Source organism: Bos grunniens, chromosome 2 (assembly GCF_055505025.1).
Source record: "Bos grunniens cultivar Pamir isolate PY7600 chromosome 2, Bosgru_T2T1.0, whole genome shotgun sequence".
Classification (NCBI taxonomy): Eukaryota; Metazoa; Chordata; class Mammalia; order Artiodactyla; family Bovidae; genus Bos; species Bos grunniens.
In genome coordinates this window covers 21,400,993-21,426,992 of record NC_141166.1, presented here as the reverse complement: position 1 = coordinate 21,426,992, position 26,000 = coordinate 21,400,993, and the positions used below count along the sequence as shown (strand labels likewise).

The window sequence follows — 26,000 nt, the reverse complement described above, 5'->3', positions numbered from 1 at the left end:
TGCTGTTTCTTACTCTGGGTGGAGTCATTTGCTACATGACTCTCTTTACCTGTTCATACATATGGTCCCCCACTCCCACCATTCCGGTTTGTCTAGAGGGCCTCCTTTTATCAGCCAAAGGGCCCATGATGTCCGGTGACCCAACTGAGGAGACAGTTTCTCCCCTGAGAGAACTGCTTCTCCCAGACCTGCCCTGGGAACTGTCCCTGCTGCTAGAAACACAGAGATGAGGAATGTGTGGCTTTCTGTGAGAAGATTTGTCAGGTGGTGGAGGGAGACGTGTAAACAGATACATACAATGCAATTAGACATGTATTTTAAGAGCAGTTATGCACAAAACAGAGGAGAGAGCCACTAACTACCTAGGAAGGTCTTCCAGAAAAATGTAACCTTTGAATGGCTTCCAAATGAGCAAAACTTAGCCAAGCAAGGTAAGGGGTGGTGAGAAGTAGGCTCGCAGGCCAAAGAAGGACCATGTGGAAAAGCACAGGAAAAGCACACGAGAGTGAGGGTGAGCAGTGACCTCTGAGGCTGGGGAAACAGAGGGACCAGAATACAAAGAGGCTCAGACATCCACTCATGAGTATCGAGCTGAGGAAGAAATCATTTTCATCCAGGAAGTGATACGAAGCCATGTGGAGAATTTATTTAGAGTTGGTAATTAATCTCAACTATCTTCTATGTTTTTTAAAATAAGTGCTGTTTTCATATTTCATAAATAGCACAGAGGTTAGTATAATAGTTTTCCAGATAAGTCTTAGTTCTTGCTCCATGCTTGATATGCTGAAAGTGAAAAGTGAAAAGTGATAGTGAAAGTCACTCAGTCATGTCCAACTCTTTGTGCCCCTATGGACTACACAATCCATGGAATTCTCCAGGCCAGAATACTGGAGTGGTACGCTTTCCCTTCTCCAGGGGATCTTCCCAACCCAGGGATTGAACCCAGGTCTCCTGCATTGCAGGTAGATTCTTTACCAGCTGAGCCCCAAGGGAAGCCCAAGGATGTGGAGTGGGTAGCCTTTCTCTTCTCCAGTGGATCTTCCCAACCCAGGAATTGAACTGGGGTCTCCTGCATTGCAGGTGGATTCTTTACCAACTGAGCTGCCTATGCTGAGGATTCTCAAAGTGTTGTCTTGGAACCCCTGCAACCCAATTATCAGGGCTGCTTGTTTCAAATACAGGTGCTAGGCACCCAGACCTACTCTATGAGGAAAGGAAAAAGCATGACTGCCAAGAGCTCCAGGTAACTTATAAATACTAAAAGCTGAGAGCAGTTATCCTAAATTTTAGCTGTAGTCACATGAAACAAAAGAGAGAAATTTTTCTGAATCACAATGAGATTTGAACTGGTGCTATCGAAGAATGATGCTGATCGTAACAAATAGAACAAAACTATCCCAAACATTTGTAGTGTACATCTTCCAAAGCAGATTCTGGGTGTCAGATTCCCTTCTTATGCTTTGTAGAGAGTTACATTCGTGATTTATTGGCTTATTTTCAACCGTGATCAAAATATTAATTGGATAGCATCTACTATCCACTGTTAAAGACAAGATATTTTCATAGGGGTGAAATTCCTAAGCCAGGAATTGGGTCTGAGCCCACTCAGCCACGAAGAGTTAGCCTGCTCGATGGTGAGCTTGCAGGTTTGTGGACAGGAAAGCCTGCAGGCAGCACAGTCTCTGTGCTTGAAGTTTGCACTCTCCCCAAAATACCGTCAGCGCCTCTATCCAAGGGAAAATCAAGTTCAGGGCTACAGATGAATTCTGGACCAACCTCAGAATTAGCATGAGATAAATGACCCTAAGGCCCTCAGCTGTCTTGATATTCTGTGACTTGTAACAAAGGAGGTCTCCCCTACCAGCAACTGAGAGCTCAGGCAACCTCCAATTTTACCTTTGTCTGCAGAGAATTGTCAATTTAAGGTTTCTTCGATCCCTTGGTGGGGAAGAGCCCCTGGAGTAGAAAATGGCAACCCACTCCAGTGTTCTTGCTTGAAGAATCCCATGGAGAGAGGAGCCTCGAAGGCTGTAGTCCATGAGGTCACAAAGAGTTGGACATGACTGAGTACAAACACACACACACACACACACGGTTTCTTTATCACATGTCTGAGTCATTTTTATTTATAATTTTCCTATATTTATTCAATTTTTTTTACTACTTGGAAGTCAAAACTAAATTGGTAGTTTTCCAAATTGATGGAAAACATCCCTTAAGATGAACTTAGAATGCTGCTTTGTTTGAGAAGACAGTAAACTATAAAACTTTAAATGTAAAGGAACAGGAAATTTTTTGTTTTTAAGATGAAATTTCTTTTTTTATTGTTCTGGGTGAACTTTATTTTTTACTATTTATTTTTAGCAAAGTAAATAGGCAGATGGTGGAAAAAAATAATAGTGATAATAACAAAATACTTGTGATAATAAAGACAGGACAAAAACAAAGTCCTTCTGGTTACCCTCTCCCAAGTTCCCCTCCCCAAAGTTCCCCTCCACAGATGAAATCACTTTTAATTCTTATAGTTATTTCTGCCAATTTTTTTTTAACCTCAATTATTCTAAAAAACAGGCTTTTAGAGTTATTCCTCAATTTGCAAGTTTTGTCATTATCTATAAGCTTGCAGTTGGGTAGGTTAGGCCTCTCCATGACCCATCTCCCTCCTTTTCCTCAAATCTTCGTATCATGCTTATATTGTAACTTTTGGTTAAATCAGTACTGTATGATTATGGAAATTTTGTTCACTGCTGAGCGACTACTTTCTTTCTCTCTCGTTTTTTTATTGGAGTATATTTGCATTGCAATGTTGTGTTAGTTTCTGCTCTACAGTGAAATGAATCAGCTATATGTGTACAGATATCCCCTCTTTCTTGGACCTCCCTCCCATTCACCCCATCCTACCTATCTTAAGTCATGACAGAGCACCAAGCTGAGCTCCCTGTGCTATACAACAACTTCCTGCTAGCTCTCTATTTTACACAGGGTAGTGAAATCCCATGGATGGAGCAGCTTGGTGAGCTGCAGTCCATGGGGTCGCTAAGAGTCAGACATGAATGAGCGACTTAACTTTCACTTTTCACTTTCATGCATCGGAGAAGGAAATGGCAACCCACTCCAGTGTTCTTGCCTGGAGAATCCCAAGGATGGGGGATCCTGGTGGGCTGCCATCTCTGGGGTCACACAGAGTCAGACACGACTGAAGGGACTTAGCAGCAGCAGCAGCAGTGTATATCAGTTCAGTTCAGTTCAGTCACTCAGTGGTGTCTGACTCCTTGCGACCCCATGGACTGCAGCACTCCAGGCTTCCCTGTCCATCACCAGCTCCCAGAGTTTGCTCAAACTCATGTCCATTGAGTTGGTGATACCATCCAGCCGTCTTATCCTCTGTCATCCTCTTCTCCTCCTGTCTTCAGTCTTTTCCAGCATCAGGGTCTTTTCCAGTGAGTCAGTTCTTCCCATCAGGTGGCCAAAGTATTGGAGCTTCAGCTTCAATATCAGTCCTTCCAATGAATATTCAAGACTAATCTCCTTTAGAATGGACTGGTTGGATCTCCGTGCAGTCCAAGGGACTCTCAAGAGTCTTCTCCAGCACCACAGTTCAAAAGCATCAGCTCTTCCATTCTCAGCTTCTGTCAGTTCATCCCACCCTCTCCTTCTCCTATTGTGTCCACACATCCACTCTCTACTATCTGCGTCTCTATTCCTGCCCTGCAAATAAGAAGATATGGTACATACATCTTAATATAGTATAATGGAATGTTGCTGCTGCTACTAAGTCGCTTCAGTCATGTCTGACTCTGTGTGACCCCATAGATGGCAGCCCACCAGGCTCCTCTGTCCCTGGGATTCTCCAGGCAAGAATACTGGAGTGGGTCGACATTTCCTTCAATGCATGCATGCATGCTAAGTCGTTTCAGTAGTGTCCGACTCTGTGCAACCCCATAGATGGCAGCCCACCAGGCTCCTCTGTCCACAGAATTCTCTAGGCAAGGATACTGGAGTGAGTTGCCATTTCCTTCTCCGAATGGAATGTTACTCACCCATAAAAAGGTATGAAATTGAATCATTTATGTTGAGGTGGATGGACTGAGAGACTATCATACAGAGTAAAGAAAGTCAGAAAGAGAAAAACAAATATATATTCATGCATTCATGGAATCTAGAAAAAAATTGTACAGATGAGCCACAACTTTTCATGTTTGTAGACTTTCTTGAACAAACATTCATTTCTCCTGAAGTTTTAAAATTTGCTACTGTCTCATTCATCAGACAGTTTTCTTGTTTCCTTGGGGTCCCCTTGGAGCCCCAAACCTCTGGCTCCAATCTGGGTCAAGTGTACCTGTGTCATCTGAGATACCTGGACCCCCTGTCTTTCCCTTTCCTGATCTAATTCTCTCTTTATTGGAGCAAATCTTCCTGTAGTTTAGTATGAAACTATCCTGCACTACTTCCTATAGTTTAGTATGAAAGATTTCCTGAATTTCTCCTTCATCATTTCCACTAAACTTTCAATTTTAGTTGGGACCTTGTATTGTTTATTGCTGCCTAACAACTCATCATTTGGGCTCCAAAATTACTGCAAATGGTGACTGCAGCCATGAAATAAAAATACACTTATTCCTTGGAAGAAAAGTTATGACCAACCTAGATAGCATATCAAAAAGCAGAGACATTACTTTGCCAACAAAGGTCTGTCTAGTCAAGGCTATGGTTTTCCCAGTGGTCATGTATGGATGTGAGAGTTGGACTACAAAGAAAGCTGAGTGCCAAAGAATTGATGCTTTTGTACTGTGGTGTTGGAGAAGACTTTTGAGAGCCCCTTGAACTGCAAGGAAATCCAACCAGTCCATCCTAAAAGAAATCAGTCCTGAATGTTCATTGGAAGGACTGATGTTGAAGATGAAACTCCAGTACTTTGGCCACCTGATGCGAAGAACTGACTCATTTGAAAACACCCTGATGCTGGGAAAGATTGAGGGCAGGAGGAGAAGGGGACAGCAGAGGATGAGATGGTTGGATGGCATCACTGACTCAATGGATATGAGTTTGGGTAAACTCTGGGAATTGGTGATGGACAGGGAGGCCTGGTGTGCTGCAGTCCATGGGGTCGCAAAGAATTGGACATGACTGAGCAATTCAACTAACAACTCATACAATTTTGCAGTTTTAAGCAACAAACACTGGTTATCTCATGCAATTTCTGAGGATCGGGAATCTGGGAGCAGCTTCACTGGTTGGTGTTGACTCAGTGTCTCCCATGAAGCTGCAGTCTAGCTACAGACTAAGGCAGTAGTCATCTGAGGGTGGACAGAGTTGGAAGATACCCTTGAAAATGGGTCATTCACAAGACTGTTCCTCAATATATGGGCCTCTCCCTAAGGCTCCTTGACTTGATATGGCAGCTGGCTTCCCAGGGCAAGTATCCAGAAGACAGAAGACATCACACTATCTTTTTTGTTGTTGTTGTTAATGTCTTTTTATTGTGGTAAGAGTCACATAATATGAAACATACCGTCTTAACCATATTTAACTACAGTGCAGTGGCACTAAGTACACTCACATTGTACTGGAGCTCTCACCATCATCCGTGTCCGGAATTTTTCAATTTCCTAAACTGAAACTCAGTCCCCATTAAACACTAACTCTTCAACCTCCCTCCCTATCCCCCACTCCATGCCCTGCCCTGCCCCTGGCATCCACCCATGTACTTCCTGCCTATGTGAATTTCACTGTTCTAGGTAACTCATGTAAGTGAGTCAAACAGTATTTGGCTGCACCACCTACTGTATATTGGAATGCAGTTTTAAGATTAATATATGTTCTACAAGCAGACTGTGCCCTTTTCTTCCCCTGTGCTATGCAGTAGGGTCTCATTAGTTGTCTAATTTATACATAGTCATGTGTATATGTCAGTCTCAGTCTCCAAACTTATCCCCCCCTTTCTCCTCTTGGTGTCCATAGTCTACATTCTGTGTTTCTATTTCTGCTTTGTAAATAGGTTCATCTGCACTATTTTTGCTAGATTTCACATTTATGTGTTGTTGTTGTTCAGTGCTAAGTCACGTCCAACTCTCTGTGACCTCCTGGATTGCTGCACACTAGACTGCCCTGTCCTTAACTGTCTCCCAGAGCTTGCTCAAACTCTGTCCATTGAGTCGGTGATGCCATAACACATAATATATATGTGTGTGTTAATATGCAATATTTGTTTTTCTCTTTGTGAGTTACTTCACTCTATATGACAGTCTCTAGATCCATCCACATCTCTGCAAATGGCAAAATATCATTCCTTTTCATGGCTAATATTCCACTGTATATATGTGCCACACCTTCTTTAACCATTCCTCTGTCAATGGACATTTAGGTTGCTTCCATGTCCTGGCTCTTGTAAATAGTGCTACATGACTTATTCTCAGAAATGACACAACATCACATCCACTTTATTCTATTTGGTCATACAGACCAGCCTCAGTTAGTGTGGGAGGGGCCGTGCAAGGGCGTAGCCACCAGGGCGAGGTATCCCTGAGACCATCCTGAAGGCTGGCTACCAAAGCTCTGGGTTCCAACTTTTGTTATTTCTTTTCTCTTTCTCCTCTGTATATGCCCACTTTTTAGGGCTGCCTCCCTTGGGAGTCCTCCAGGACCCCCATGCAAATGGTATTAAAATGGTGTTTCTTGATTCATGCCCCCCATTCTGTATAGGAGCCCATCTCCTGGGTACCTCGGTTAGCTTCAGACTCAGTGTGGCTGCCTAAGACATGGCCCCCTACCTCTGCTGCGTGTTGCCTTTGCATTCCACACACTGAGAATATGCATCTTGTTTTTTGAGTGTGTCTGTTTTTTTTTTTATCTTATCTTTTATTGGAACAGACAATATGTACCATTCTACTTGACTTGAAGGTTCCACTCACCTCCATCTTCCAAAAATTAATTGGCATTTTTAATCTGGTTTTGTCCTCTCACCTACTTCACTTGTCTTATGAGTTGTTACTTTTAATATTCTTTATCCATCATCATATTCTGGTTTTCACAAGGAGAGGACACATACAAAGTTATTTAATTGACTTTCTTTCTGAATTTAGTCTTACAAGAAAGAAAGTGTTAGTTGCTCAGTCATGTCCAACTCTTTGTGATCCCATGGACTGTAGCCCTCCCGGCTCCTCTGTCCATGGGATTCTCCAGGCAAGAATATTGGAGTGGATTACCATGCCCTCCTCCAGGGGGTCTTCCTGACCCAGGGATAGACCCATGTTCTCTTACATCTCCTCCACTGGCAGGCAAGTTCTTTACCATTAGCACCACCTTTTCTGCTTTTATTCAGAGTAGTATTGTCATGTAAGCAGTGTCCATATTTCCAGATAATGTGACATCAGAGCTGGCCCCCGAATCCACAGTAGACTTACTTTTGGAAAAGGGGTCCTATTTTATGAGTGATGCACACCTTCCGTCTTGCATACTTTAAGTTTCACAGATACAAAATGGATTTGTCTTTAAAATGTCTTACATTTCTGTGACTAAGTACTGGGTTTCTAAAACCTTCTAGCAACCATCCCAGAACCAAAGATGAAAAATAATAAAACATTTAAATTCCCTCTAGATTCACCATTGACAGTCACTCTAGGTAGCCAAGTAGCAGCTTGTGAAAGTGGTAGAAGGCATGTGGTGGTTCCACATGGATGAAAGATAAAGGGTGGCTTCTCCAGGGAGGTTTTCACCCACCTGAAGCAGCACGTTCTGGAGAGATCAACCAGAATCCAGAAGTGCCTGGTTCAATTGTCAGTTAACAGGTAAAATCCTATTAAGTGCTTATTCACTGATTAGCAAATGAAAAAGGGAGAGCTGAGTTTTGTATACAAGCTATGTTTTATTTTTTAAAAAACAATATTATAAAAGATATTATATTATAATATTATAAAAATATTATAAAATATTTTCTGAAAGACCTGGTCCTACACACAGGCACACCAGGTATGCAGACTAAGGGACCCATTCCCCAACATGTCTCCACCTGTGGGTCTGAGGCTGGAATTTTCTACCATGTGTGACATTTGTGGCAGGGGTGTGTATATGTGCGTATGTGTGTGTGCATTGATTCTTGAAAGATGTCAGATTTTTAAAAAATTAACTCATTAGCATGCCTTATACAGTATGAGATGAACTTGCATCACCTCTCAAAGGGAAAAACCACCCATTGATAGATCACTAAGCAAGCAGTGGCTGACCAGAGCTGGTGGGGGGCAAAGAAGTGGGCCATCATGCCTAGTTTCAGTTCAGTTCAGTTCAGTTGCTCAGTCGTGTCCGACTCTTTGTGACCCCATGAATCACAGCACGCCAGGCCTCCCTGTCCATCACCTACTCCCGGAGTTAGCACATCACAAACTCATACCTGTGTAAACTTTCACCAAAATAAGGCAAATAAGAAAAATAAGAACAGTATAGAGATTTTTATGAAGAAAAATTGATTTGTTTTCATATTAAAGGAATGTCTTGTTCTCTGTGAGCATTTACTTGCTTCCTTTATAGTTTTTCAAATTCACTTATTTTGACAGAATGATGACAGTTGTAGAAGATAGATTGATGAGGGAGAGAGTGGATTTGTTTGTGGTTGTAGATGGTCATATGGGCTTCCCAGTGGTAAAGAATCTGCCTGCCGATGTAGGAGATGCAAGCAAAATAGGTTCAATCCTTGGGTTGGGAAGATCCCCTGGAGTAGGAAATAGCAACCCTTCCCAGTATTCTCGCCTGGAAAATTGCATGGACAGAGGAGCCTGATGGGCTACAGTCCATGGGGTCACAAAAAGTCAGACACAAGTGAACACATACACACAAAGTCATTACCCTTACATAGCAAATTACAAATAAGATAGTCCTCTGTTGGTGTCCACTTTAAAAATTATTGTATTGGCTCAGACGGTAAAAGTGTCTGCCCACAACTCAGGATTCCTGGGTTTGATCCCTGGGTCAGGAAGATCCCCTGGAGAATGAAATGGCAACCCACTCCAGTACTCTTGCCTTGAAAATCCCATGGACGGAGGAGCCTGGTAGACTACAGTCCATGGGGTCGCAAAGAGTCGGACACGACTGAGAGACTTCACTTTCACTTTCACTTTTCAAGTTCCAAAGCACTAGGAACTTTTGAATTAGATGATCTGCAGGGATCTTCCAATTCCCAAACTGCATTAGCTTGGACTGAAGTGTGACAGAGGGAAGGAGAGGCAGGTGAGAGGGGATGGGGGAAGAAAGAAATTCTGTCTGACATGTGGAGGCAGAAAACTCTCTCACTGGAGCTCAGAGCTGATAAATTCCTTGGCTTCTCCTTTAATACTTTTAATGTAACTTTTTTTAAAATTTTTATTTTATTTTTTAACTTTACAATATTGTATTGGTTTTACCATATATCAAAATTAATCCGCCACAGGTATACATGTGTTCCCCATCCTGAACCCTCCTCCCTCCTTCCTCCCCATACCATCCCTCTGGGTCGTCCCAGTGCACCAGCCCCAAGCATCCAGTATCGTGCATCGAACCTGGACTGGAGAGTCATTTCATATATGATTTATATATGTTTCAATGCCATTCTCCCAAATCATCCCACCCTCTCCTTCTCCCACTGTTCTATACATCAGTGTCTCTTTTGCTGTCTCGTATACAGGGTTATTGTTACCATCTTTCTAAATTCCATATATATGCGTTAGTATACTGTATTGGTGTTTTTCTTTCTGGCTTACTTCACTCTGTATAATAGGCTCCAGTTTCATCCATCTCATTAGAACTGATTCAGATGTATTCTTTTTAATGACTGAGTAATACTCCATTGTGTATATGTACCACTGCTTTCTTATCCATTCATCTGCTGATGGACATCTAGGTTGCTTCCATGTCCTGGCTATTATAAACAGTGCTGCGATGAACATTGGGGTACACGTGTCTCTTTCAATTCTGGTTTCCTCAGTGTGTATGCCCAGCAGTGGGATTGCTGGATCATGAGGCAGTTCTATTTCCAGTTTTTTAAGGAATCTCCACACTGTTCTCCATAGTGGCTGTACTAGTTTGCATTCCCACCAACAGTGTAAGAGGGTTCCCTTTTCTCCACACCCTCTCCAGCATTTATTGCTTGTAGACTTTTGGATCGCAGCCATTCTGACTGGCGTGAAATGGTACCTCCTAGTGGTTTTGATTTGCATTTCTCTGATAATGAGTGATGTTGAGCATCTTTTCATGTGTTTGTTAGCCATCTGTATGTCTTCTTGGGAGAAATGTCTATTTAGTTCTTCGGCACATGTTTTGATTGGGTCATTTATTTTTCTGGAATTGAGCTGTAAGAGTTGCTTTTGAGATTAGTTGTTTGTCAGTTGCTTCATTTGCTATTATTTTCTCCCACTCTGAAGGCTGTCTTTTCACCTTGCTTATAATTTCCTTTGTTGTGCAGAAGCTTTTAAATTTAATTAGGTCCCATTTGTTTATTTTTGCTTTTATTTCCAATATTCTGGGAGGTGGGTCATAGAGGATCCTGCTGTGATGTATGTCAGAGAGTGTTTTGCCTATGTTCTCCTCTAGGAGTTTTATAGTTTCTGGTCTTACGTTTAGATCTTTAATCCATTTTGAGTTTATTTTTGTGTATGGTGTTAGAAAGTGTTCTAGTTTCATTCTTTTACAAGTGGTTGACCAGTTTTCCCAGCACCACTTGTTAAAGAGATTGTCTTTAATCTATTGTATATTCTTGCCTCCTTTGTCAAAGATAAGGTGTCCATATGTGCATGGATTTATCTCTGGGCTTTCTATTTTGTCCCATTGATCTATATTTCTGTCTTTGTGCCAGTACCACACTGTCTTGATGACTGTGGCTTTGTAGTAGAGCCTGAAGTCAGGCAGGTTGATTCCTCCAGTTCCATTCTTCTTTCTCAAGATTGCTTTGGCTATTCGAGGTTTTTTGTATTTCCATACAAATTGTGAAATTATTTGTTCCAGTTCTGTGAAGAATACCGTTGGTAGCCTGATAGGGATTGCATTGAATCTATAAATTGCTTTGGGTAGTATACTCATTTTCACTATATTGATTCTTCCAATCCATGAACATGGTATATTTCTCCATCTATTAGTGTCCTCTTTGATTTCTTTCACCGGTGTTTTCTAGTTTTCTATATATAGGTCTTTAGTTTCTCTAGGTAAATATATTCCTAAGTATTTTATTCTTTTCGTTGCAATGGTGAATGGAATTGTTTCCTTAATTTCTCTTCTATTTTCTCATTATTAGTGTATAGGAATGCAAGGGATTTCTGTGTGTTGATTTTATATCCTGCAACTTTACTATATTCATTGATTAGTTCTAGTAATTTTCTGGTGGAGTCTTTAGGCTTTTCTATGTAGAGGATCATGTCTACTTTTAATGTAACTTTTGTACTAACACAAAAATATAATCAAGGTCTTTCACACCAGCAATTAACAGGTTTTTTTCCTTAAATGGTCAAGAGGCAAAAATCAAGGGTATTAGGTAGATACCTAGATGAAAGTGAAAGTGAAAGTCACTCAGTTGTGTCTGACTCTTGGCAACCCCATGAACTATGCAGTCCATGGAATTTTCCAGGCCAGAATACTGGAGTGGGTAGCCTTCCCCTTCTCCAGGGGATCCTCCCAATCCAGGGATCAAATCCAGATCTCCCACATTGAAGGTGGGTTCTTTACCAGCTGAGTCACAAGGGAAGCCCAAGAAAACTGGAGTGGGTAGCCTATCCCTTCTCCAGCGGATCTTCCTGACCCAGAAATTGAACTGAGGTCTCCTGCATTGCAGGTGGATTTTTTACCAACTATGCTATCTGGGAAGCCCACCCATATAACAAGACAGAAAACAAATCCCACAGATATTTTAGTCATGAAACACAATTATTTACAGACACTGAGATCTGAAGTTCACATAATTTTCATGATAACAAACTATTGTTTTTCTTTTAATTTTCTTTCAAGTATTTGAAAATAGAAAAACCATTCTTAGCTCTCAGGCTGCACAGACACAGAAGGCAGACTAAATCTGACCTGTGGGCTTCCCTGGGCCACCCTGCTGATTTCATGAATAGTTATATTATGCTTATGGCTGGGATCTGATTACAGCCTCATAGCACAGTGACGGGATGAGGACAGGAGATGTGTATTCTCTCTCCACTGAAGTCTCAGTGGCCCCCTGTAGGTGCTGCTCAGTCGCTAAGTCATGCCAACCTCTTTTGCAACCCCATGGACTGTAGCCCACCACAGTCTTCTGTCCATGGGATTGCCCAGGCAAGTATACTAGAGTGGGTTGCCATTTCCTCCTCCAGGAGATCTTCCCAATCCAGGGATGGAACCCACGTCTCCTGCATCACCTGCAGTTCAGGCAGATTTATTTTCATCACTGAGCTGTCAGGAAGCCCTAGTGGCCCACAGAGCCGATCAACACTGAAACAGGGCATAGGGTTGAGACTACGGCTTGAGTCAAACCACCTGGGTTGGATTCCCCAGCTCCACTCCTGACCACTTCTAGCCTCTTCATCATCTCCCAGCCACCTTATCTAGAAGAAGGGACTAATGATAGCACCTATCTCCTAGAGCTGTTATCAGATGTCCGTCGGACCATGTATGAGGCAATGCACCCTGAGCAGTGCTCCCAAAATGTTACCTACCGGTATCATTAGAGTCCTGATTGAAGTTCATTTTCTCCACAGTATCTGTTACATGGAATTGTGCAGAGTCTGTTCATCTTACATGAATGCCAAAGACCTCATAGTTTTACTGAACTCAGAACCTTTTAGGGCAAGAAGAAAAACCTGCTGGTTAATGATTATAGGTATGTGAGAATGGAATATTTCAGTAAATAATACAGCCATATCAGTAAACAAGGATGTCCCAGCCCTGAGGGAACTCAGGAAGGAAAGAATACCTGCCACCTAGCAGCCATCAGACTGCTGCTGCTGCTGCTAAGTCACTTCAGTCGTGTCCGACTCTGTGCGACCCCAGAGACTGAAGCCCACCAGGCTCCCCTGTCCCTGGGATTCTCCAGGCAAGAATACTGGAGTGGGTTGCCATTTCCTTTTCCAATGCATGAAAGTGAAAAGTGAAAGTGAATTCGCTCAGTCGTGTCTGACTCTTTGCGACCACATGGACTGCAGCCTACCAGGCTCCTCCATCCATGGGATTTTCCAGGCAAGAATATGGGAGTGGGTTGCCATTTCCTTCTCCAGGGGATCTTCCCAATCCAGGGATTGAACCCGGATCTCCCGCATTGTAGGCAGACGCTTTACCGTCTGAGCCACCACGGAAGCCCGACGGAGATGGAGGGACCCTGCAAAGAGCAGCAGCTCATGCAGTCTGTCTGGCACGGCTGGCCCGCACTCTGTCAGCTCTTCTTTTCACACACAGAAACTTTGGCCTCAGGCTATTGGCTGGGCAGAGGGTCAATAATCATAATGCAAAATCAACAGAGCTGCTCAGTAGAGTGTTAACCAGCTTTGAACGCTGCCAACTTCCCCTTCTGCTAAACCAGGCTGGGCTGGGTGTGGGGGAGGGGCGCCCCGAGGGAGGGCTGGGCACTTCTGTTTCACAGGGATTCAGGGAAACTGGGCCTGGGTGTGCGATGGATGATGCTTCCAGCGTAGAAGGAGGAAACACCCAAGCTTCCTTTGGAAATTGTTTCCTGGTCTATTCAATGAAGAATGTTTAAAAGGTGTGCCCATAACTAGATCCTTCATTAGCTTGAGGAGTAGAAATTAAATAATTTTGTTACTGCCTGCCAGTGCTGAAGAGATGTAAATTTTGTGAGACACAGTTCCTACTTGCAAGCTGCTGCTCCTGCTAAGTCACTTCAGTCGTGTCCGACTCTGTGTGACCCCACAGACGGCAGCCAACCAGGCCCCACCGTCCCTGGGATTCTCCAGGCAAGAGCACTGGAGTGGGTTGCCATTAGTCAATCTAATAAGCGCTCAACTCACAAGCATCTGAGTAGCAATATTAAGCTAATAAATGAGTAATAACCTACATTCTTGATTGCTCTCTGTAACAGCTAAGGGCTTCCCTGGTGGCTTAGAGGGTAAAGAGTCTGCCTGCAAAGGTGAGGAAAATGTTTTCCTAGACACTCTTAGGGTCCCTAGCTGGGTCTGAAAATTAAATTGAGAAAAACAGATTAACAGGAGAGAGGCATACATGTATTTTTAAAAACTTTTTTTTTTTTTACATGTGCCTGGGAGTCTTTGCAAGAGAATCAAGACCCAAAGAAGTGACCAGAGGAGGAAGCATTTAGACCTTTTAGACAAATAAGCAGTAAACTTGTGAAGAATTGATTAGACAAAGGGGTTTGGGCTCGAGGTAGTGAAGGGTGAAGGAGTAACTAGAAGATAGGACTAGATTAACGAGTTTGTATACAGATTCCTCTAGTGCCCTCTCTGGGGTGATAAATTCTATCTTTATTAAATTATTAAAATTCTTTCCTGAATTTAAGAACAAAGGGAGGAGTTTTTTTCTGCACTTAGTGATTTTTAGTTGCCTTCAACTCAAAGTAATTTGTATATCAAAGAGGCAGGTTTGGGCGTGACACTTCTGATTTCCTTCACAGCCCTCTGCAGGTGTCCTATGCATTCCTCTAAGAGGTAACCCACTTGACCCCATTTTAGAGATGTGGAAAGTGAGGCACCGGAGCTCACCCAGAGTCACACAGGTGGCTGGGCAGAGCTGGGATTTAGACCTAAGAAGTCTACCCCAAGGCAGTGCCCTTAACTGTTAAGTCACAAACGCCTGAAACAGAAGTCAGATAGCATGGTCACAGTGGAAGTTGAAACAGAAAGCAAAGTGTGAGAGCTGATTGTTCAGCGTGCCCAAAATAGCTTCCTGCTTTTGTAACATATTTGATATGCCACCTTTCATTTATAAGCACCCAGTACCACTGGTGCCTCTAACACCAGTTTATTTTATTAAACAAATAAAACAAGTTGTTTCTGTGCTCATGTACAAATCATATTTGGTGAATTAACTAATATATTCAATATACTCTAAGAGGATTAACAACAAATGATACTTTTTGGTCTCTCTGACAATTGTTCAGGACAATTGATACTGGACAAACGACTTCAGGAAGAACTGCCTGGGAAGGCAAAGGTTTGTTTGGAAAAACATATCAGACATTAACATGAATGTCTCCTGATACAAGATAGTGGAGCAAAAAAGGAGAGGGTAGCAGCCCCCAAAGACTGAGTCTGCTACGGAAGGCAGGGCATTCTGTGTAAAGAGAGATCTTACTATCTTCCTTTACAGGTAATGTAACTTGGAAGGATTAAGTAATTTTCCCAAAGCTCCAGATCAGTTCAGTTCAGTTCGGTCGCTCAGTTGTGTCCAACTCTTTGTGACCCCTCGGACTGCAGCATGCCAGGCCCCCCTGTCCATCACCAACTCCCTGAGTTTACTCAAACTCTTGTCCATTGAGTCAGTGATGCCATCCAACCATCTCATCCTCAGTCATCCCCTTCTTCTCTCGCCTTCAATTTTTCCCAACATCAGGATTTTTTTCCAATGAATCAATTCTTCTCATCAAGTGGCCAAAGTATTGGAGCTTCAGCTTCAACATCAGTCCTTCTGATGAACATTGAGGACTGATTTCCTTTAGGATGGACTGGTTGGAGCTCCTTGCAGTCCAAGGGACTCTCAAGAATCTTCTCCAACACCACAGTTCAAAAGCATCAATTCTTCAGTGCTCAGCTTTCTTTTTAGTCCAACTCTCACATCCACACATGACTACTGGAAAAACCATAGCCTTGACTAGATGGAACTTTGTTGGCAAAGTAATGTCTCTGCTTTTTAATATGCTATCTAGGTTGGTCATAACTTTCCTTCCAAGGAGTAAGCATCTTTTAATTTCATGGCTGCAGTCACCATCTGCAGTGATTTTGGAGCCAAAAAACTATGTCTGCCACTGTTTCCACTGTTTCTCCATCTATTGGCCATGAAGTGATGGGACTGGATGCCATGATCTTCGTTTTCTGAATGTTGAGCTTTAAGCCAACTTTTTTACTCTCCTGTTTCACTTTCATCAAGAGGCTCTTTAGTTCTTCACTTTCTGCCGTAAGGGTGGTGTCATCTGCATATCTGAGGTTATTGATTTCTCCCAGCGATCTTGATTCCAGCTTGTGCTTCATTCAGCCCAGCATTTCTCATGATGTATTTTGCGTATAAGTTAAATAAGCAGAGTGACAATATACACGCTTGATGTACTCCTTTTCCTATTTGGAACCAGTCTGTTGTTCCATGTCCAGTCCTAACTGTTGCTTCCTGACCTACATACAGGTTTACCAAGAGGCAGGTCAGGTGGACTGGTATTCCCATCTCTTTCAGAATTGTCCACAGTTTATTGTGATCCACACAGCCAAAGGCTTTGGCATAGTCAGTAAAGCAGAAATAGATGTTTTTCTGGAACTCTTTTGCTTATTTGATGATCCAGCGGATGTTGACAATTTGATCCCTGGTTCCTCTGCCTTTTCTAAAACCAGCTTGAACATCTGGAAGTTCACGGTTCACGTACTGTTGAAGCCTGGATGGGAGAATTTGGAGCATTACTTTACTAGCGTGTGAGATGAGTGCAATTGTGTGGTAGTTTGAGCATTCTTTGACATTGCCTTTCTTTGGGACTGGAATGAAAACTGACCTTTTCCAGTCCTGTGGTTACTTGCTGAGTTTTCCAAATCTGCTGGCATATTGACTGCAGCACTTTCACAGCATAATCTTTTAGGATTTGGAATAGCTCAACTGGAATTCTGTCACCTCCACTAACTTTGTTCATAGTGATGGTTCCTAAAGGCCCACTTGACTTCACATTCCAGGATGTCTGGCTCTAGGTGAGTGATCACACCATCATGATTATCTGTGTCATGAAGATCTTTTTTGTACAGTTCTTCTGTGTATTCTTGCCATCTCTTCTTAATATCTTCTGCTTCTGTTAGGTCCCTACCATTTCTGTCCTTTATTGAGCCCATGTTCCCTTGGTATCTCTAATTTTCTTGAATAGATCTCTAGTCTTTCCCATTCTATTGTTTTCCTCTATTTCTTTGCAGTGATCACTGAGGAAGGCTTTCTTATCTCTTCTTGCTATTCTTTGGACTTCTGCATTCAAATGGATATATCTTTCCTTTTCTTCTTTGCTTTTGGCTTCTCTTCTCTTCACAGCTATTTGTAAGGCCTCCTCAGACAGACATTTTGCTTTTTTGCATTTCTTTTTCCTGGGGATGGTCTTGCTCCCTTTCTCCTATACAGTGTCACGAACCTCCATCTATAGTTCATCAGGTACCCTATCAAGCTCCACATAGTAGCTGGCAAATCTGGAAATAGATCCCAAATATTTGGCAGAAGGCCTATGACTTTTAGGCTTCGTGGGCTACAAGATTTAACTGTTTAAGAGTCTCACAAGTTTAACTGTTTAATATGCAACAGTGCTAAAATATCATGGAATCCTGGATTACTTCCTGATGTGAGTAGAAGAAAAGTCAGAAAATCACTATTGAGGGTTTTCTGCTCTTGATGAATGATTTATTACTTCATTAAGGTACATGGAAACTAAGAGGTACTTTATTGTTGGAAGTGAAAAATCATTAAAATGTTAAGAAGTTTCCATAATTATGCTTTCTTAATAGTTCACAGCATTTGGCTATACTGGTTTTAAAATGATCTAGCATTTGAGTAGTAATTAGTGGGTTGTATTATGTTAATATAATCATGGTGTTTCAACAGTGAGTCCAAAAAAGTGGATCAAATGCAACAGAAATGAAAATATGGCCACTGTTATATTCTAGTCAACAGATCTGTCTGAATTATTGAATTATTAAAACACATTCACAGAGTTAAAAATTTATTTAAAACATAAAGAAAAATTATTTTGAGAAAAGCAGTACAATTAAGAGAAATGGGTCTCTTGAGTCTGGGGCTACTGTCACCACCATCCAAAGACAGTGACATGCCTTATTTCATATGGCCCTGGGCTGGGCTCCCTGCTTCTAGAGAAGCAGCTGAGCATCAGCCGGATGGCTGCCCAGACGGTAATTTTGAGTTAACTAAATCAGCTGGAGCATCCACAGGTCAGCAACTTCACAGCCTCTGAAGTCCTAGTCAGTTCAGTTGTGTGGATATACAGCCAGGCCATGCCTTGCCAATTTCACTGAAAATTCAAGTTGGAAGAATTCTGGAGCAGTTCTGCTCACCTGGGCCCAGAAACACAGCCCCAGACCTGGTTCTGGAGTCCTGCCCACAGTGCTGAACGTCTACACGTGGGTGATACGGTGGATGAGCAGATGGCCTGATAATTTCCCTTTCACTGACTCTCCTTCTAGCGGTCAGCCTCTAACCAGAACTCTCCATACCTTGTGTACAATAGACCGATGGGTGCCAGTGCCCGCCTCCCCCTTGACACTCCTAGGCTTTCCCAGCACATCGACATTCACCTGCTCCATGGTGGAGGTGTATGATTGCCAAGAGTTAGCTGCTTCTGCCAGTTGTACTTATTATTATAACAAAGTCATCTAATTAAATATTAAATAACAAATTGGTTAAACACAAATACAGAAAAAGACATGTTTCTGTGAAAACTAGCTTGGAAGATTTGATAAGATTAAAACTGATAAGAAACTGCTGTTCAATTAAGGGTGGCTGAGACAACATTTAAAAAGTTAGAGAGAAATATGGATTCGTATCTAGAAGGACTCTATACCCAGATTGCATCACCAGCATCTTTAAGCAATTGGCCTGCTCCAAGAAAATCCAAACTAGAAATGTCAGTGGTTCTGAAGAGGAAAAGTTAAAATTTGACCTCCTTCTCCTTCTGTCTCTGTAACTGAGCTTGGCCCTTGCAAAGTCTAGATCACGTAGGTCACGTAGTCTCAGAAAGTGGAGACTTGCAATACTAGGAACTGGAGTTTATCTCACTCACCCTTGTCCTGCTCTTTGCAATTGCCCAGTCCCTGCAAACCTGCTTAATCATGCCTGTCCAGGTCAGACATCCCCTTCCCCATCTTGACTGCTGTTCTCATGAACGCAAAACCCCTTAGTTTAAACCAGCCTATTAACAGTGAATGTTGCCCACTACAGTCTGTCTATAAAAACTCTGTAATCCCTTTGTTCAGGGCTCAGAGCTTGGAGTGTTAACTCCTCTGAGCCTGCTGAGAGGAGGAGTTAACATAATAAACCTTAGTTCTCCCACTCTCCAAGTGTGGTGCTTGGTTTCTTGAGTACTGGTTTCTGCAACGGTGCATTATGGGTGTGACTTAGCAAAAATGATGCTGTAGACCTCTAAACAGCAGCCCCATTCCCAAAGAAGGGACCTGGGCCCTATTTCACAAGACTGAAGAATTGGTGTGCACGTTTTAAGTTAAAATGCCTAAAGTGCTCATGTATCTTTTGTCTATCTGTTTTTGATTCCTCACTTTAACTTCTTAAGCTAACCAACCAGCTAGCTCCAAACCATCAAACTGCTGTAGCCACGTGTTCCGGAAAACAAATTCACTCAGAAGTACAATGCAGATAGTGGAGTGCAGTTTATTCCACTGGCGAGCCCAAAGCAGAGTCTCCTCTTAGCCAAGGACCCCGACCAGTTTTTGTGAAAACCTTATATACCCTAAGTGTATGTGCACAAACCTGCCTCCCCAAATTCCCTGAAACTAGTCTGAACAAAGGAAAAAGAAAGATACAATCAAAGTTAACCCATGATTCATATGCCTTAAGCCTAGGTAGTTAACAGTGGACAATTATCAATAGGCCTGTGGTCATACCCCAATAAGCATCATAGAATGTATGATTCTATTCGGTCACACAGATAATTAGGGTGTTCTTTTAGGTGACAGAGAGTCTAGGTACGAGCCCTGGGTCTGGTTTTCCAGTTGGTGTGTCAGTTCCATAGATACTGGGCATAGAGCTTAAAGTCCACAGTCTGGCCCAAGATGGAGTCCTGCTTTCAAGATAGAACCTGTTCTCCTTCCTCCTTCAAAATAAGACTTCTACCTTCATGTGAAAACCATGAAACCAAATAAAAACAAAATCTAAATATGTCACCCATGAAGGTTCAAGACCCAACCTCAGGACAATAATGTAAAAAGTCAGGGACCGTGATTTCGATGACAGTGCACGGTGATCAGTGTCGCTGTGGGTGGCAATGGGAGGATCGTCCCCAGACAGCAGGGGATTCAAGGAAACAAGGGAAGGCTGATACCAGAGTCCCACACCTGCTCTCTGGGTGCAGTCGTGTGGGCTCTAAAGCCACTTGGATCTCTGGCAGTCACTTGTTCAGACCTCATGTATTGATTATAGGTGAACTCATTGATTGAGACTAAATCTCTGGTATGAAAAGATTTGTTAAAAATTAAATAGCTTTTCATTTTCTAATGGTCATCAAGAGCCTTGGAAAGCTGAAGATCTTGTTTAAGAGCTATTAATAGTAACTTGAAGTCATTGCATCAGAGTCCTTTTCTTAGGTTTAAAAATGATGTTGTTACTGAATAAGAATGTACTCTTGTTTGGCGGAGATGCATGCAGAAGTGTTAGGCGTGAAGTGTCATGGTGTCTACAGTCTACTTTTCAATGGACTGGCAAGGAAGTGTGTGCGTGTATGTGTGTGTGTGTGTGTGTGGAGAGAGAAACGGAGAAAAAGTGACAGCTGGAATGACTAGGCGAGTATGTTAACAGTTGGGAAACCTAGATGAAAAGATACATAGGTATTCATTATACTGGTTTTCAGTTCTTCTGAGGGTTTAAAAGTTTTTCCCCCTGAAATGTGTATATCCAAGCAACTAACATCTAATTAACCTTGTGTTAATTTTAACATGTGTTAAAATAGCCAAAGCTTCTAGTTTCATTCTCTCCCATTTCAAACAAAGTTGTTCAGAATTCATACATATAGAATATATAGATATGTGTGTATATATATATGACTGAGCTTCCCTGGTGGCTCAGAGGTTAAAGTGTCTGCCTGCAATGCGGGATACCTGGGTTCAATCCCTGGGTCAGGAAGATCCCCTGGAGAAGGAAATGGTAACCCACTCCAGTATTCTTGCCTAGAGAATCCCGTGGACGGAGGAGCCTGTATATATATATACAGAAAACATCTTAATCATGGCAGCCCAGCAATAGCCATATATATCACACGCCTTGAAATTCCAGGACCAATCTGGATATAAACAAATTACCAGTGCTCCATTCACTCACTGATCCATTCAGTCAAGCCACAAGCATTTGTTCAGGACATATTACAGCCAGGGTTGACAGTGTGAACAAGACTGGACAATTCCTTCTCTTCTGAGGCTTGGGGGCATCAAGAAAAATATACATTGCACACATAACTGCAAGTGGCCTGTTGGAGCATATAGGAAAGGGGACCTGACCTTGTTTTGGAGGAGTTCAGCAAACATTTATTTGTTCAAACTAAGACTGAAAGATTCCCAATAATATATGACTGTGACTTACTCCAAGAAATACAACTTAAGATGGCAATTCTTCATCTATGAAGAACTGATGCTTTTGAACTGTGGTGCTGGGAAAGACTCTTTTTTTTTTTGGCTTTGTGTGAGCTATGGCTTTGCCTTTATGGGAAAGACTCTTGAGAGTCCCATGAACAGCAAGGAGATTAAACCAGTCAATCCTAAAGGAAATCAACCCTAAATATTCACTGGAAGGACTGAAGCTCCAATACTTTGGCCACATGATGCAAAGAGCTGACTCTGAAAGATTGAGGGCATGAGGAGAAGGGGACAACAGAGGGTGAGATGGCTGGATGGCATCACTGACTCGATGGACATGAGTTTGAGCAAACTCTGGGAGTTGGTGATGGACAGGGAGGCCTGGCGTGCTGCAGTCCATGAGGCTGCCAAGAGTTGGAAATGACTTAGCAACCGAACAACAGCATGCACCTTTTTAGGAGTTAGAGGATGGCCAGTTTGCCTTCTCCTACCTGTGGTCCCGAGATGCTCCAAATCCAGGTCTGGTGTGAGGTCTGGGAGTCAGAAGAGTCAGAGAGGCTCAGGATCTACATGAAACAGTGGCCACCACTGCTGTGTAAACTAGAGCACCAGGTCTGTGTGGGGTTGAGTTTCCCTGCTGCAGTATCTGGTTCCCTTGGGTGTAGGACTCAGACTTTCCTCTTCTGAGGCCCTACTGCCTCCTCCAGACACTGTGGAGGAACAGCTTGGTGGTCCCTCCATTCTTGGGGCCAACCATCAACAGGTCCCTACACTCCAGAAACAAAAGCCAGGAAAAATCTTACCTTCAGGAAGCTTTTGCTTTCAGCCCAGTGACGAAAGCCTCCCTAAAGCCTGGCTACTTTCTTGGATTGAGAGGGAAAATGGCATCACAAACAAAAAGTGGATATGCAGACTAGGGTCCAAGTGTTCAGAAATCTTTAAAGAATTAGCTCTACCCTACGGACTGGGCTTGTAGATGTTGGTTTAGACTGGTAGTATCAGAGTCACCCCAGGGGCCTTTTATAGATTACTGCAACCAGCACCAGGGTTATAGATTCTGTGAGTCTGGAGTGAGGCCAAGAATTTGCATTTCTGATAGGTTTCCAGATACTGCTGATACTACTCTGAAAATCCACACTTTGAGAACAACTGCTTTAATAAATGTTAGTATTGTTGTTCAGTCAGTAAGTCTTGTCCAACTCTTTATGACCCCAAGGACTGTAGCCCGCCAGCCTCCTCTGTCCATGGGATTTCCCAGGCAAGAATACTGGAATGGGTTGCCATATCCTTTTCCGGGGATCTTCCTGACCCAGGGATTAAACCCCCATCTCCTGCATTGGCAGGCATAGTCTTTACCACTGAAGCACTAGGGAAGTCCAGATATTAGTATACTAGTATACTAATTTAGTATACTAGATTTGGTATATATTTTAGTATACTTAAATATGTGATTGAAATGAACATTAAGGTTTTAAAAATCCAGAAAAACAAGATTAAAATAATTAAGCTAGATATGACCTAATGACCCCCAGCATCTGGGAGGAAAAGTGGAAAAATTTAGTCTACTTAAAGAATGCCAAATAGCTAACCCTTGGGGGAAATATAGACCTTCCTTTTCAATTACTTATTCTTCACTCATAGAAATTGTGATGGGTGAAAATGTGGTGAGAATCAATGATGAGTGTATGAAAATGACTATGGTCTCCCCTTTCTTAAATAACTACATAACCTACTGCCCTGGGATTAGAAAATAGATTCAATTTAAATTTTTGTGTACTTATATTTTTGTTTTTAAATTATTATTATTATTTTTTTGGCCATACCAGGCAGCATGTATGATCTTAGTTCCCTGACCGGAGATGGAACTCGTGCCCCCTGCAGTGGAAGCTCGGAGCCATAACCACTGGACCACCAGGGAATTCCCTGTGTATTTTTATTTTGATTGCAGAGAGTCCTCACTTTGGGACTATTTGAGGCAATTTCTTTTTATTTTTCCTACCAGCCAGCACATCTCCTAGGCTTGCTCTGCCTCTGTTATCAATTTTTTTTTCTGGGGAAAATAAACTAAATTTCAGTTAATATTAACACAGCCCCCCAGAAAAGATAAATATATAACCATAGAATGTGTGTCCAAAATGTTTAAATCCACTATTTAAAACTATTTCTCTCTCTCTTTCTCTGCTGGCAGAGAGGAATTTTAAAACTGGCCTTCATAAAATAAATAAATAAAAACTGACCTTCATAAAATAAATAAATAAAAACACTTTCATTAGAGTTGGCATGCGCATAGGTGTGAAAGCTAGGGTTGTAAGTGGGTCTAAGTGACCATTTAGATGTGTGAGTTCCCAGGGTCGCAGCTCAATTTTTGGTTTTGTTTTTTAATAAGAAAGAGCATTTTGATATCAGCACCAGTGAATTAGTTTGTTCTTGAAAATACATGATGGATACTGATCATCCTTTTTCAGTCTTAAACATTATTTCAGGGAAAGAAAACTATAGAATTATCTACAGACGATATCACCAGTTAGTATATACAAATTCAGCTATGTTCATTTTGTTGAACCAAGAAATCTGCAAATATTAGACCACTTTCTCCCTACAACAATGGTAATTTCATATGATTCAACTATATATTGTTCTGGGAAAAAAAAAAAAGGAGAGCTGACTTGGTCTTTTCCATGAATAAATCACTTGAAATTCCTAAATACAATAAAAATGATGTACAGTTATCTGACGGTTCTATATACTTCTCACTTTTCTATTCTGTCTCTATTGATAAATTGCTACGGTATCACAGGACTCCTGCTAAATGGTGTTTGATGCTCAGAGAACAGAAAAATATGTTTGCTTTTGTTCTGTCAGTTGGAATTTATTAAGCCGTTTTTAAACAAAACCCTTTCTCTTTCTCTCTTCCTAGGGCTGTATCTGTAAAGACAAAGGCCAGTGCTTCTGTGATGGGGCCAAAGGGGAGAAGGTAAAAACAAAACCTTCATTCTGGTTCTTTTCTCCATAGAGTTCATTAACGATTCACACTCTTCCTTCATTGGTAGCAGACAGATCAGCAGTACCATATTCCATTCCCCAAATCCAATTTTTTTGTCTTACTGAATTTGTTACAATATTGCTTCTGTTTTATACTTTGGTTTTTTGGCCAGGAGGTATGTGGGGTCTTAGCTCCCTGACCAGGGACTGAACCTGCACTCCCTGCATTGGAAGGTGAAGTGTTAACCACTGGTGTTATCAGTCAGGAAAGTCCTTCCCCAAAAACAATTTTAAAGTAATTGTATATAAATATTAATCTGGAGTGGTGGAAAAGCCTTGGAGGGGAGCTTCAGATAACTGGTATAAATGCGGGCAATTACTGTAACTCTCTCGATCTGGAAACAAAAAATATTAAGGTAAAGAAAAAGAAAGTTTTTGAGAATGATCCGTATGTATCCCCTGTTTACATTGTTGCTGAAGGCGAGAGAATTGAAAACAGCGTGATCCGCTTACTCGGACACAAACGAAACCCGCAGATTTTGTACTGCAGCATTGGTGTAAGGGCGCCCTCTGGTGGAAGAATCTTGCACAAGCACTTTCTCCAGGCAAAAATTCAGCTAGACAAAGTAGCTCCATTGCAGAATTGGAGTAAAAAATGAGTGCCGTGAAATCTCATTAATTCGCTCCATTAACTTTCAATTTGTGATAATTAAGACGGAGCCAGAACTAAAATTTTTCCTTTGTTTACAAAACCCTTTTCTCAGATACGCTAATGAATTGCTTAACAATATTGAAAGATTACCGCTTAAAAATATTTTTAAAAGAATGCATTTTAAGCTCTGTAGACAAAATAATTTGCACGTTAATTACAATAAAAATTACCATATTTAAAGTATTCTATGATTCATGTGTAGTTTGATTTAGGGTTTTTCCTGAAGCTGTGAAAGTGGTATGTTCAGATCCGTGTTGAAAAGCTATGACCCATTCTCTCATTCAAGAAGCATTTATTGAATCCCTCCTCTGGGTGAGATGCTGTTCAAAGTGTGAAGGTAACAGTCTTGAGAGGGGCCTAGCAAATTCTTCTGCTTCTCTTTTTATTGAGTGTGTGTATGCACACATCATGTGAAATAGCTGACTTGCTCTGTTTTAAAAATCTAAGTTTCCATTTGTCTACTAGATTATCTGAATCAAACCAGTGGCCTTAACTGTTGAAGAGTAATCCCAGGATCTGTATTCATGGGAAGGTTATTTGTTGGCAGAACCACGTCCCTTACTGGGCCTAAAATTACTCCCTGATCCCTAAGGGCTTTCCCATATTATCATCTCTTAACTATGTAGCTCACACTTTTGGTTTTGCCACTCTTGATATCTCTCCTGCATCTCCTCCACAAATAGCAGATTGAATTACTAATTCCTGTGTAATCAAGAAAGGACTGAAACTCATAGCCTGTGTGTTGTTCTTTCTAGCTACATAGCAATTATGCACACTCCCAAGACATTCCTGAACCTGATTGTCACTCTCTCTGTATCCCCCAAAAAACACCCTTCACCAACCTCCATCCTTCTAACTGGGCT

At 41.9% G+C, this 26,000-nt stretch overlaps 1 protein-coding gene across 4 annotated transcripts in view; it reads left to right on the top strand.

Annotated features, from left to right (window-relative positions):
- The window catches only part of COL4A3 (collagen type IV alpha 3 chain), a 162,174-nt gene that overhangs the window by 59,886 nt on the left and 76,288 nt on the right, over positions 1-26,000 (top strand). For all 4 annotated transcript variants that reach the window (XR_015141280.1, XM_086337857.1, XM_086337866.1 and 1 more), the window contains exon 2: positions 24,361-24,417. Coding sequence is in view for 1 of the 4 variants with exons in the window: in XM_086337857.1 (XP_086193983.1) it covers positions 24,361-24,417 (57 nt within the window). In the remaining 3 variants the exon portion in view is untranslated. The remainder of the gene's footprint in view (positions 1-24,360; positions 24,418-26,000) is intronic.